We start from the raw sequence: 13,903 nt of genomic DNA, 5'->3' as shown, positions 1-13,903 counted from the left end.
CTTATAGCAGGGCTACCACCCGATCCCAGCAGTGGGCAGGGCAGGAGTCCCATGGAAAATCATGCACAGCCACATCAGCATGTGCTGGTATTGCACCTGAGAGGGGTGCATTAAGGTTACATGGCAATGCTAGTTTTGACCTGGCTGCTTCTTTTTGAGTACCTGACGTTACAACCTGAATGACTGTTTGCTCTTGTTTTTGTTTTTGTTTCTTTATTTTTTGTTTCTTTATTTTTTGTTTCTTTATTTTTTGTTCTTACTGAGTTCATTTGTGCTGTGACTCGGTTGTTTTTTGTCCTAAGAGGGCAGTTCATGGTGATACAGCAGGTGCTGCAGGATGCCATGCGTTGCTTCTTTCTGCTAGGTTTGCAGATGAGCTGAGTGTGCTGATGAAGCTCAGGTACTCGCTGAAGGAGGACACCAGCCTAGTGACCATCCTTAGCCATCGGAGCCATGTGCTCTTCCAGATCAGGATTAACCCATACTCTTTGGTCTTTGTCACTACAAGGAGGAGACACTACGAGTAAGTCCCAGCTCAGGTGCTTTTTTCAGCTTTTTCATGCTTCCTTTTCTACTCCCAAGGCCAGAGTTAAGTTTTCCCGCTTTGAGCAGTGCTGCTCTGACCCTACCTCAGCTGAATCAAGGTGATGTCCCCCCACCTGGGTGATGGTCCCTTAGACCTGATGGTGTGACTGCACTTGTAGTCACCACCTAACTCCAATCTGTCAAAATGATCTGGAAAACAAAGCAAATAACAAAAAGATTCAAATACCTGGGAATAAATCAAGTGGGGAGAGACACAAGTACCAGTAATTTCCCAGGTTGTAGATGTGCCCAAATCCAGTGGATAGAAATACCATTCCTGTGCTGGAAGAGAAGTGATGGTGCTTACTCGTGACAATAAGGTAGACTTAATTTTTCTAGTACTGTCCTTTGCATCTGCACAAGGATGGATGCATGAGGGACCCTGGGAGCTGGTAAGGGTTAAGCTTCGTCCTGCATAAAGTGTGGGACCTAAGTCTCATGTTGTGCCTCTTCCCTTCCCTCTCTGGGGCACACAGGTTCCCAGTTTCCTTTCTCGGCGATGGGCACTGGCACCAAGTTGCTCTCAGCATCTCCTTGGAGAGGCTGGAGTTGCACGTGGACTGTCGGCTGGTGGACAGAGTGAGCTGGTCCAATTATTTCGGGATGGGGGTGAACACTGAGGGGCTGATCATCGTCGGAGGCCTGATCGAGTCCTTTGAGATCCCCTTTAAGGTGAGAGCTGGGCAGACCTGGCAGGGCTGTATTTGAGGACGTGGTCTGCTCTAACTGCATGAAGTGAGGCTGAAACTCCCTCTGAAGGAATCCATTGCCTTCTCTTCCTAAAACACACCATTTATTTTCATGGTTGGGGACGGTGACCTTTGCAAAGGCTTTGAATTGTGCAAAGTGCTTGCTTTTGGGTCAGGACAACACAAGTGCCAGCAGTCAGGTCAGCAGTAGAGATCTCTGGGTTAGGCTTACACTCATCCTCTCTTGTTGACCATGACTTGTACCATGTAGAGAAGTCATCTGTGCAGTCAGCATGCAAAGCATTTGGTTGGGGATCTTGTCCCGTGCATGTGTTGAAGACAAAGTCCCTGCTCTGAGGACTTTACCAGCAAAGGATTCCCAGCAGGTCAAAACAGATGACCTTGCTATAAAATGCCTGATAAATTCAAAGGCTGTCAGGCTTTGTGGTTAAACATATCTGATGGCTGAACTCAGACACAGAAACTGAGGGCAGCAAACAGATCTAGCTCTTACAGAAGTCCAAGTGGCATTTCTGAGACCAGCCCTGGTTTGTGTCATCAATCTGAAGCTCTTCTCCATTCCTGTGGGGTAGCTCTCTCCTTGTCCCTGGTTTATAGTGGGCTGCCCAGCTGCACCTCCAGCCTGGGAGGAGGATTTTGGCTCATTTAGAGAAGCGGTCAGCTGGCAGCTCGGCCACACTCCTTTCTGCATTTGCTGGGAGGTAGCAGAGGACCACTGGGGTAGATGGAGCTGGCTCAGATGTTTCTTCTGGATAGTCATGTCATGCAGAAAAGCTGCTTGAGCATCAGTGGTGCTGTGTTGCTAACTAATTATTTCAGTCACCCTGAGCTTAGTGAAGGAAATGTGAAGGGAGCCTAGTAAGGCAGGGAAGCCCTTCTTGGACCAGTTTTGATTCTGACAAGTGCAGAACCTTAGAGGTCAACATTTTGCCTTATGTACACAAACAGGCTTCTCTGTATAACTACCTCCCTCCTCTGTCTGGTGGTCTGTGCTGGGAGTCCAACACTGTGCTTTGTTCTTTTCTTCTTCGTAAATCCGCTCCTGTACAGAATATTTTCCCTTTGGCCTCTCTCCTCATGCATGCTTGTTTTCGGCAGGGCCGTTGCAGTATGAGAGCAGCTCCCTACTGCTGCAGGGCACCCAGATCCGCAGCCCTTGCTGCCTCGCTGAGGGCTGGAGGGCCTGGGTGTGCGGGGAGGTGGTAGTGGAGTTGCAAACCTTTGCTGCCTGCAGGCACACGCTTGTCAGCCCATCGAGGGGGCCCTTTCGGTACTGCCCTTGCACCCGGGTGCTGCTCAGGCTGGGCCAGGGGAGGATGCTCTCTTGGAGGTGAATAGGAAGGGCCTGATCCTGCAGTGTGCTTAGCACCTCTTGAATCCTCACTGTTATTTAACTCAAGAATAGCTTGCACGCTGCTGGCTCTTAGCCTTTGTTCCCAGGATCTTTGCATCCAGTTTTTGAAGGTGGGGAATGAATGTTAATTCCCTAAACCATCTTGTAAAGAAATCCCTGGTTATGAGAGGCTGGAGATACCTACCCCAACCCCACCCCCTGATCCTTCCTTCTCCTCTGGAGAAAGCATGTGGGTAAACTACGTTTTTTGTGTCTCTTCCTCCCCAGGGTGCACTACAGCAACTGACCTTCATGATGGGAGACCCAGCAGCCGCTGGCGAGCACTGCCGCAGCTACAACTCAACATGCACACGCTCCAAGCGCTTCGGTTCCCTGTGGGAGCTTTCACCAGCCTGGCCAGAGGTGTGGTGAGGGCAGCTGACAAATTTGGGGGCTGCTGTCCCAAGGTCCTCTTTGGTGTAGCACAATTCAAAGGGAAGGACCAATCCAGGGTGTTAATGCAGCCTGGAAGTACTTGGGTCTGCAGTTTGAGTTGAGATGCAAGGAGGTGATGGTGACCAGCACATGGGGTGGTGGTTCTTTCACCGTCCAAACCCTCCCTTCAAGTCATAGATGGGCTTGGTGCAAAGGAAGAATTAATTAAAGGGAGAGTTTCTGAGCCAAAGAAAGCCTGGGTGTATATATGACTGTATGTGCTCATGTGTTTAACACAGGAAAGTTTTGAGTAGCTGTTGGGTAATGCTGTAGCTGGAGCTTTGCTTTTGGGAGGGGGTGAAAGCGGTACTGGGTAATTGTAGATCACTGAAATTCTTGTTCACTCCCAGCAAGATTGCTGCATTGCACCCCTTGGTGCATCGTTCTTCCAAATGTTGTCTCCTCTTTTGTCAGTACTGCTGGAAAGTGGAAGTTTTGCGGATTTTACTTATTAGTGTTCAACAATTTTTCAAGAAAACCCAGATCACATAGTAAATCCCCAGATAAAAAGCACACAGGCTTTCCTCAGGAGCTGGAGGTGGCCCAGGGAGACACCTCATCTCTCTAGGCCAGGTATGGAGAAGGGGTTCGTAGCAGCCTGGAAAAGGCTTGCTGAAGAGAAAAGTGCCTAATGTCGGCGTTTGGCACGAACCTCCCATGTGTAATCCCCTTTTCTGACATTCTGGTGAGGATCTGGAATAGCTGCTGGAAAAGGGCGCAGTGTCAGGGGAGGGAACTGGGTGTGGGATGGAGCATCAGCCCTGTCTGGGTCCTGCCCAGCGTTTCCTTCCTCCGGCATCCCGGTGCTTGCACGCCCGGGACACCCGGCTGGGGCAGCCCTGCAGTAAATGCTCCCCTCCCCAGGCTGGGCTGCATCAATTTCTGTATTTATTATTTTAAGAGGAGGATTTTAGGAAAAGACCTGATCATAAGGGATTAACTAGGAGCTGGCTTTGCCAGAGAGTAAATGCGAAGAAGGCTGAGTATGTAATGCAGAGTAGCTCATGCTGGTTGTCTGCCTGCTCTACAGGAGACTGGTGTGTCTGAGTTCCCAGTAAGTGTAACCCATGGTCAGACCCAAAATGATACCAGGTATTTCTCATGCTGACAGCCCTTGGGTACTGGCTGTAGCTCTAAGATAAGTTGGACTGACTCACTCCCTAGAGCTAAGAAATAAGGACAAATATCCAATTTTAAAGATACAAAATGTGTCCTCTCAGCCTGCAAGGTGATGGGCTCCTCTTAAGCTGCTCTTATTGTCTGTATTATCCTGCGCTCTGTAGGCCTGGAGCACTCACCTGAATAGCTCCAGTGGCTTACCCAGCAGAGAGAAGGTTTTATTTTAAATATCAGTAAGTTGACTGCCAGTGGGAACCCATGGGATAATTCTGCCCCACATCACACCAGTTCCCATCCCTTACTGGTCCTTCTCAGGACTGATGAGCTTCAAAACCAAAATAAACTACAAAAACCACCCAAAGGCTTGAGAGGTTTAATCAAAAGCTATTCTCTCATATCACTGTGAATGAATGACTGGTACCCAGTCTGCATTCCCTGGATGCTTCCCATGCCACTGGAGGCAGTGGTGCTCTTCAATCCTGGAGCCAACGATAAGAACACGCTTAAGTCAGTGCAGGTCCTTGGGCAGTGATATTTTTCCTCTTTCTCTCTCCATCTGTGTAGGTGCCAAAAGAAACCAATGAAATCCAGGACTCGGCTGCTCAGGTATGACTCTCCTGCACCGCTGCAGGAGGCATGTGCAGGGAACGCCCCCGCCGTGTCCCTCTGGTATGTCTCACCACCGCAATGTCTCCTGGGGAAACGAGTCCCTCTAACGAGCAATCTGGCAAAAAGCCAAAATGCCCAAGCAAGGCTACTAGTTATTACTTATTGCAGGATTTTTCTTTAATGGTTTGAATGTAACTTGGCACGTCGCAGAGCTGGTGGAGGCCAAGGGGAGTTTAGGTGGCCTTCTTGGGTGTTCGCACTGAGCCCAGGACGGGTGGCTTCCTGAAGGTGGAGATGGGATGGATCAGGCCACTGCATGCGCAGAGGTTTTTGTGGAGCCTGTCTGCAGCTGGATTTGCTTGGAGGGAAGGAAATGATGAGGTTAGCAGGGTGGCAGGTCTGTGCTTGGTGCAGGGAAAAGCAGGAGGCTGGATAACTGGCACTTCTGCCCACGTGTGGGCCGTGATGTCTGCCTGGAGAGGAGCTGCTGCTGCTGGCCGTTGCTGAGGTGGGAAGGGCCGGAGCTCTGCAGTGGGAGGAAGGCGGTTGTGATTCTGGGGATTACAGAGCATCACGCCTCCTTGGCGTGGCTCCCCAGGGAGTCTGGCGGTGGGAGACGGGTGGCTGCTCCCGAGTCCCACTGGTGCTCCTGGGGCTGGGGCTGGGGGCTGCCACCTCCTCGTCGGAGCGGGAGCTTGGAGCATGTCCCCAGCTGCTCTGCACGCGTCGCGGGAGATGCCGCCTGCCTCACTCAGAGCAATCGCTCAAGTCCTTTATGTTTCTGCTTTATTTGGGATTTCTAGCCAAGGTTTGTTGTTTGAGTTCATGCAAACAGACATCGTGAGGGGGAAACCTGCCAGCAAATGTAAATTGAGATTTGTGTGTGTGTGTGTGTGACTGAGCATTATGGAGTCCTTTCTGTATTTCCCTCACCCTCCCAGGCATTCCTGTTAACCATTTGAGGATAGTCTCTGTTCTCACGCCTGGCTTAAACTGTCTGGCTTTATAACTCTTTTCTGCAAACTGTGCTTCATGTATGGCCCCATGGCCTTTTACAGCTGGGTTCATACCGTCAGCTCCAGGGTTTAGTCACGACACAAGCACGGCTTACAGGCGAGCATACTGCTGGTTTGGTGATGTGGGTGCTTATGGGTTGGGTTTGTAATGATGCTAATGAACTGGGATGGCAAAATCACTCTTCTGAACATGTCTGAAAGATGGTCTCTACCTCCCTGCAATTAGCCCTCAAGTCCTGAAGGATCCTGTTTAGGATGTGCTCCCCCATGAGATGCTCGTTTGCCAGCCAGCTTGACTGGCAGCAGTTCTCCCAGTGACTGGTGTGAATTGGTGAGATGTTGCTGTAATAAGAAAAGTTGTGAAATTCATAGGCCTACAGGGAAAGACTAACGATATTCTGGATTTGGGACAAGTTTATTTTTCAAGCACTTAATCAGGACCAGAGACGCCTCAGGATCTTTGACGCTTGGATTTATTAAAAGAAAAAAATGTGCTATTAACGTGTTACAGGACGAAAATAATGAAGAGCAGATCAGCTCTGCTGCGGGGACTATCCAAAGCTATACTTTGTAGTTACATTTTCCATGCCTTTGTTCATTTAGAAGTAAATTAACATATTGGAGAATTCCTTAATTGCTAATTAGAGCTAAATAATTATGGAGGTTTAGGGTGATGGTGGAAGGAGATGTAAATGGATGAAGGCAATAGATTAGTTCTTTGTTAATGGCAGACTAAATTATACCTCAATTGCAGTCTACTCCTTTTGTGATTTTTTTTTTTTGAGGGGTAGATTGTAATTTATGAGTAATATTTGAGACATGGATGGTATTGAGCCTCTTTTACCTTTTGTTTTCTCTTTGTCTGTCTGTACTAGATGTGAGCAAGGGGGCTGAGTTGATTGCTAAACTGAATGGCCTTTTCTAAAGCAATTTAATCTGGGATCCTAAAGCCATTCAACCAAAAATCAAGTAAAGCTTAAATCCCACTGATTTCCTAAGAGACAAAATTTCACAGGCTTAATTATCTGGACAGTTCAAACTACTGCCAAGATTTCTTCTTGATTTAAAAATGTTGTGAAAGCTCTATGAAGGTGCTCAGGTGTTCATGGCTTGTCTGTTCTTTCATGTTCAGATTTGTTATTGAGCAAAATTGGTGTTGCAATCACTCGTTCAGTCTCATTCTATCCCCAAAACTGCTGGTAATTCCTTAAATAGCAACAGCTCGGTCGTAGTCCAACACGGTCACTGTGTGTACAAATACAGCATTTTGGCAGCGGGGACAGCTTGTTCCGCCTCCTTGCCATTCTCTTTGGTCTGCATAACTAAAAAAAAAAAAAAACCTACATAGGTCTCTTATTAGCATCTGAGCACTTCTGCAAGGACTTAAAATTTTCAGCCTGGATTCTGCTGTTAGAGCTTGGTGAGAGTCTTATTTTGCAGAGTGGCATCTCTTCAGTTAGCGGGTGGCCTGAATCCATGGTGATGGGCTGGGAGGAATGCCTGGGCAGACTTCAGGCTGTCCTTCAGCCTGAAAGGGAATTTGTGGGGTGAGGTTGGTGTTACTGTTCTAGCTTTATGGTGTGTGTCAGCCAGCAGCCAGGGAGCCCCTTACAAGTAATTTTTCAGAAATAATCCCAGGGAGTAGGAGGCCAAATGAACCAGAAGAGTTTGCTGGGCAGATGCTTGTCTTTGCTCCTGAATTTGCACATGCTGAAGCAGGAGGAGATGCTCCTGTGTGGCACAATTCACGAGCAGGTATCTCTGCTGGGTCAGGCAATGCTTGGTGGAAGCAGAGAACATGGAGCAAAATGAGGTGTCTATGGAGCAAAATGAGCTCGGACATTTACTGTTACCTGGATAGCAAAAAAAATCTTTATTTTTTTGTGAGGTTTTGTTGTTTGTTACCAAGTCTGAGTTTTAACTAAAACCTCTATTTTTTTTACGAGGCTTTGAAATATTCAATATACAGAGGAAAAGATCTCACTTTACAGGACTTTCTTGCTAGTTTTTGATCACACCAAGAAACATTCCAGTCGAATAAAGCAAATCACAATGTAGTGCTCTTGATGATTAAGAGAATCCATACACAAAGAAGATTAAAAAAAAAATGGTGTTTTTTTTATGGCAAAGGAAATGCTGTCTCTACTTAAACTTTAGGAGGAAGGTCCATCTTAAAGATAACTTTTGAAAGCACTAAATGGAGATTTAGTTGCTGATTTCTTGTTAGCACCTTTATTTGCTTAATGTTGCAATACTACCAGAGCATCCTTCCTTTAAAATCAGAGCAGTCTGAAGCCTGTGTATATCAGATGTGCATCGTCTGGATGTTGGCCTTTAAAATACTGTCACAAACGGCTTGTGCTTGATCCATCCTGCCTAACAAAGACGAGCCCTCACAAGGGAACTGCCAGTCCTCCACCCTACTGGTTCCCTTGACCTTTTGGGCTGCTGGATACTGGGATAACCTGGGATAATATCAAATATCCCTGTGGATTTTTAGCGAAGGCTGGTGGGGGAAGTGTGACTGACAGTTTCAGCCCAGCAATATCTCCGCTGCTCTCAGGTGTTATCTCGAGATGGTTGTTCTCGTTTCCGATAGCGCTAATATCTCAGCCGTCTGAATACCTCTGAAACCAGTTTCTCAGGTGTCTGTGGAAAATGTATTGCACGTCAAATCCGCTGTGCGATAAATGTAATGAAAGGAGAATGTTGACCTGAACTGCAGTGTTTTTTAGCCACCACTCCATGTCAAAGAAATAAAGTGCTATTACATCTAACCAAGTCGTGAGGCATCCTAGAGTGAGAATTACAACTACTCTTCAACCTTTTATGGTCTGACCTTCTGCCTGGGTTCAGTTTTCGTGCCCTTGCTGACTTTTATGGCTTGTCATATGCCAGAAGTATTGCAGCAAGGGCTTGGCCTGATCAGCAGCTTCTCTGTCCCTGCTCGAGCAACTTCACTGGTGGGACATTGCACTTCCCACCAGTGTCTCGTGTCCTGCTTCTGGTCCATGGCCGTGTGCTTGGGGCAGCCACATCTCCTGCGTGCAAGGCCAGCAGGGCTGCCCTCTGCCCGAGGGCTACTTAGAAATGGTTTTTTCGCTTCCCTTTTACTTTAGCAAAGGCTGTTGGAGGAGAGGCACTTGTGCTGTTTGAGAGCGTGGCAGGGCGCACAGGGAGGCCTTCAGAGTCTTTCCAGTCTGAATGTGGCCCCTGGATGTGGAGCTTGCAGGTGTGTTCAGGCTTTGGGGTTGCTTCAGTTTGAGTGCCTGGGTAGGATACCAGGGAGCCCCGAACACTCCCCTGTGAAAACAGGGCACTGCTGAGGCATCTTACCCCAACCTCCAAAAAGAAATCATTTATCTCATTGATTATTTAGGCTTACAAGGTATTCACTTCCCAAATCCAGCATCCAGGTGCCTTGTATGAAACTTGTGAGCAAAATTTCTGCCAAAAGCTTCTGACACCTTGGTTATACAAAGCAGTGATGTGGGGGATCACTGAGCTGAGCTATTCCAGTTTTGACTGAGTAAATGTCTCCTGCACACAAGATCCTGCATTTCTGACCTGAAACAACTGCAGAAGGACAGAGTGATGCCTCAGCTGAGGCGGCAGCCCTGTGCACCTCTCCAAGGAAGCAAGGGCTGGGGCAGGGCAGAGGGAGGCTGTGTTGATCATCAGAAGGGGTTTCTCTTCCCCAGACTCCTGCTGTAGATGCTGCAGATCCAAAGTATAGTTGTGCTTAACCTGATCTACTGCTGAACACATCCCATAGGGTTTCCTGGAAATTATTCCTCCTTTAAATCAGTGCAGCTTGCTTAGCAAGTAGTCCAGTCTTGATTTTCAACTTCCCCATGACTGAGCCTCTTCCAGGGGCTTGATGCTAGAATGTGCTGGAAAAAATCATTTAAAATTGTCTTTCTCTGATCTTGAACATGTAAATCATATTGTACATTTGTTGGATAGAAGAGGCTTCTATTAACAAAAACTTGTTTCCTGAGAGAAGACACTAAGCTTTGAAATACATTTGACATAGCCTGACCTAGCTGAAAACTAGGGCAGCACGTTATGTTAGCTATCTGGGCTCCTGTAGATAGATATGCTCCAAGCTGGGTTTTAACCTCTTTGCCATTGAGGAAGTCAGCTGAATATTTGGATCATGGTATCAAGACGTACTAACTGAAAAGCCCTACAGAACTCTGGGATCATTACATCAACTGTTATCTTTGTCAACAAAACACTCTTAAACTCCTCAGGCAAGATACCAAGTTAGCTACATGGCAACTCTTCAAAACCATGGCATTAATTACATTATCTGTGGGTTTTTTTATTAATGAGCCCCATATCAATTGCTCTGTTGCTTGGGCTTGGCTTAAGGGAAGAGGTCTGTAATTACTCAAGGCCTCCTGTTAGCCTTTTTTTTTTTTTTTCTCATATTGGCACAACATAAAGCCTTTTCCCAGTCTCCTGGAGCTTCCCCAGCTTTCTGAGCCAAACTGAAAAATCAGTGCTCATGTTTGGGAGAGCCTGCTATTTTAACTCGTTTTAGTTTGAATGATCAGGAAGGCATTGCGAAACCCCTCCTCTTCGTCCCTTCTGGAATGGAAAGTATTTCGTTGTCATCTGGCTCTTCCGAAACGTGGACAGAACTGCAGCTTCTCCAGCTCCGTCTTCCCACGCCGCTGCTGGCGGTTCGGCCGCTTCCACGTGGCGGGGGCCGCGACAGGGACCCCGTGCTGCAACGAGGGATGGCCGCATCAGAGACGTCTCCTGCCTTTATTTTCCTTATCCAAGTTGATTTTCTACAAATTGTAGACTCTGCATTGCTTATCACATGCCAATTCATTTTATTTTTTTTTCTATCGTCCTTAATGGCTGCATTCAATTTGTGCTCGTTCCCCACTTCCCATACCTAATTTCTGGGGGTTCTAAACCTGCATGCCTCCTGCCTCAACTCCCATGATTTTGGACAACTCCTGAGCTGTTTAAAACAGTTCCCAATTTGTCTTTTTCAGCTTGTTCTCTAAATTTGGCCTATTTAAAGGATCAAGCATGTATGCTATTGATTTTGGCTTTTTGTTCTGTTTACACAGAACCAATATAATTCAGTCATGATTCAGTTGTGCCTAAGAGACCAGTAACTTTTAGCTTAGAGACCCATTTCCCCTGAGCTCACCAGATGAGAGTTTCCAGTATAGACTTTTCCCATGCTGGATGTTGAAGCTGAATTAAAAAATGCTCGTCTGCAATGTGTAGGAATTCAATGCTGAGTTAGTGCAGGCTGCCAGGGCTGGACCTCAGCTTCCCGCTGGGAGTTGGCATGCCCTGGCCGGGGTGTCCTATGGATTTGTTCTGCACTGGCTTCACCTACTGAATACCTGAATGCTTCAGCTCCTGCCCCTGCGGTGCCTCACAGCTTGTGGTTAATAAGATCTGGGCACCTGGTAACAATAACATCTAAACCTGGTGTTTTAGGAAGGTGGGGACAGAGCTCAAGCTGTAAGCCCTGGCTTCCCACCGTACTCTTCCTCACCTGATGCCATCTGCCAGCTGTGCCTGAATGTCTTATCCACAGGTGACTTTCCTTTGAAAAACTGTCTTTTACATCTTTGGCTTTCCAGAGCTGTTTTCACAAGACAGGGTCTCCAGCATCTTTTTAAGCCAGGCCTCCCTTTTTCCTCTGCCTGTCGAATGATTTCTAGCTATTGATGCCCATGGGCTTCATGAGCTTAATCATCCAGCTCCCGCAATGCCCTGTGGAGCAGAGAGGTGCTGATAGTTTTCATTAATTTTCCTCTTTGAGATGTACAGAACGAGGCACCAAGTTCTCTTATAAGTGGCCATAGCTGAAACTTTTTAATACTGTGGTTTCACTTGTTGCAAAATGTTTTTTAAGGAAATTAGCACTTTGGATCAAAACTGGCAAAATTGGTTGGAGGGAGAAATACTGATCATGTTGGAAAGCTGAAGCACTTTGATTAAAGCTATATTTCAAGACTGGTTTTAATCAGAAAACTCCCAAAAGCAACAAAAATGTAACATCAAAACCACACCACTTTGCAATTTATTTTTTAGAAGAAAAAACTAATTATTTATTTCAGCTCATAAAGAAATGGCTGTGGCTTTTATCCCCCTCCAGTGACTGCTGCAGAGAGAACAAACATCCACCTTGCTCCCCTGGAGGGAGCTGCTGTCCTGTGGTGACAGTCACCCAGGTGGTTATGTATCTCTACCAACATTTGTCCCCCTCTTAGGAGCTTGTCTGGGGCATGTAAGTGATAAACAGGGCTGTTGAGGTTCTCTCAAAGGCGCTCCTCAGACTTTGCAAGGCTTCCCTGCGGGGTCACACCACCACGGCTGGGCAGGGAGGACCATGGTGATGCTCAGCAGCACCTGCGTGGATGCAGGCTCCAAACCTTGAGCACAACCTCCTCCCAGCTAACCGAGGCTGTGGTGGGGTGGAGGCCTGGCTTGTAGCGTGGCAGGTGATGACAGGGCAGGCTTGATTGCCTCGGGACCCAATTTTATCACGTATTCAGGCAAGCTTTTGCAAGCACCTCTGAGGGAACAGCGTGAGGATGTCAGCTACTGGTGGTGTGTGATGGGGTGAAGGGAGGGTGTTTAGAAACCTCCCATCCACTTTCCTGAGTGGAGCGATGACTCTGCCAATTTATTTTAATGAATTTGATGGAACACTTGCAGCCTCTTTGCCTGGGACTTCAAGGTATCTCTAAGCATCAGGTGGCTTCTCTTTTTTAAGCAGTTTAACCGCAAAATTAAAAAAAAAAAAAAAAGACTCCCATGTAACAGCCCATTGATTTTAAGAGCTTTCTTGCTACGGGCATTCACGTGGCAGCTCGTGGAAACCTGAGCCCAGTCTCCATGGCAGCAGCCAGTGCTGCAGATGAGAAAATGTCCTGAAAAACCTGCCAGCACCTCCTGGCCGGTGGGCACCGGGGATCAGGGCAGGCCACTGCTCACCCCAAGATACTCCTTGTGCAGTAAATGTCTGGATATTGTGCCTTGGTGCTCGTTTTAGAGATGGATGCATGTGGCTGGCTCTGCGTGTGGCCTCCTCTGCATGTGAGCAGGGAATGTGGAATCATCCAGCAAGGTTTTTCTTTTGCTGTAGCAACTCATGCCTTGAACTTGTCTGTCCTTGTCCTTTGTGAAACTGGTGAATCCCTGCAACGGGACTCTGCACCTTCCCCCAGCTCCCTGGGCCAGTGCACACTTTTGATCTAGTGCCCAAATCCTCCCTTTTATGGCTCCTTGGGAACTTTTCTTTCTTTTACTTACTGTTAATTATTAGCAAAGGCCTTGGCTAGAAGGAAGCTCCAGGTGAAAGCAGAACCATCATGAAGCCAGCAGGTTTCCTGCAGCCTCAGGTGTTGGTGGGTGGACGCCTGCTCGACTCAGCTGGAGCTGCATGCCCTGCTTAGAGGTTTAGGTTGGGAGATGATGATGATGTCCATGGTCTCCAAGAGGAAGCTTGGAAGTGAAAGGCCCCTCTTTTCCCCAAAATTTTCATTAAACGAAAGGAGAACATGTCTGTTGTGGAGTTTCCTGCATCTTTGTGTAGCTCAGGTGCCATGGAAGGTGGGAGCCTGCAGCAGACCCTGGTACCCAGGTCACAGCAGCCTGAGGCAGGGTTCAGCACTGCTTTTTGTTCCATCTCAAATGAAATATTTTCGCTTTCAGATTGAAAAGCCCTTTCTTAATGTCCCACATTGCTGCAGGTCTGTTCATGAATGAAAAGTTTGGTTACAATTTAAAAAGCCAAGAAACCTTTTTTGGGGGTGGCTGAAGAGGTTCTCTGCACCCCTGCTACAAAATAGGACTAGAAAGAGCAAAGCCCAAAGCTAACCAGGAACGAGTCAATTTTTGAAACTATTTTAATTGGAACTTACAAATGGGCCAAGTCCCTGCCCCCACCAGCTCTCATTTCTTGTTGGATTTACTATGTGCCAAACCCCAAATTGAATCATGCAGCTGGGATTGCAGAGGGTTTAATTACTGTGCGTGGCTGTGTGGCT

At 47.3% G+C, this 13,903-nt stretch overlaps 1 protein-coding gene across 3 annotated transcripts in view; it reads left to right on the top strand.

Annotated features, from left to right (window-relative positions):
• Nucleotides 1-13,903, top strand: part of LOC116963432 (collagen alpha-1(I) chain-like) — a 97,494-nt gene that overhangs the window by 36,304 nt on the left and 47,287 nt on the right. For 2 of the 3 annotated variants that reach the window (XM_042786554.1, XM_042786555.1), the window contains exons 3-6: nt 365-523; nt 1,062-1,257; nt 2,917-3,051; nt 4,807-4,848. In XM_042786554.1, the coding sequence (XP_042642488.1) occupies nt 365-523; nt 1,062-1,257; nt 2,917-3,051; nt 4,807-4,848 (532 nt within the window). Of the gene's footprint in view, nt 1-364; nt 524-1,061; nt 1,258-2,916; nt 3,052-4,806; nt 4,912-13,903 lie in introns of those variants that run through there. The other variant, XM_042786556.1, reaches the window with a different exon arrangement.

This window comes from Tyto alba, unplaced genomic scaffold (assembly GCF_018691265.1).
Source record: "Tyto alba isolate M040663 unplaced genomic scaffold, T.alba_DEE_v4.0 Super-Scaffold_11, whole genome shotgun sequence".
NCBI classification, from domain to species: domain Eukaryota; kingdom Metazoa; phylum Chordata; class Aves; order Strigiformes; family Tytonidae; genus Tyto; species Tyto alba.
Note: the sequence above shows the minus strand (reverse complement) of the source record. Positions and strands in the feature narration are given on the sequence as shown.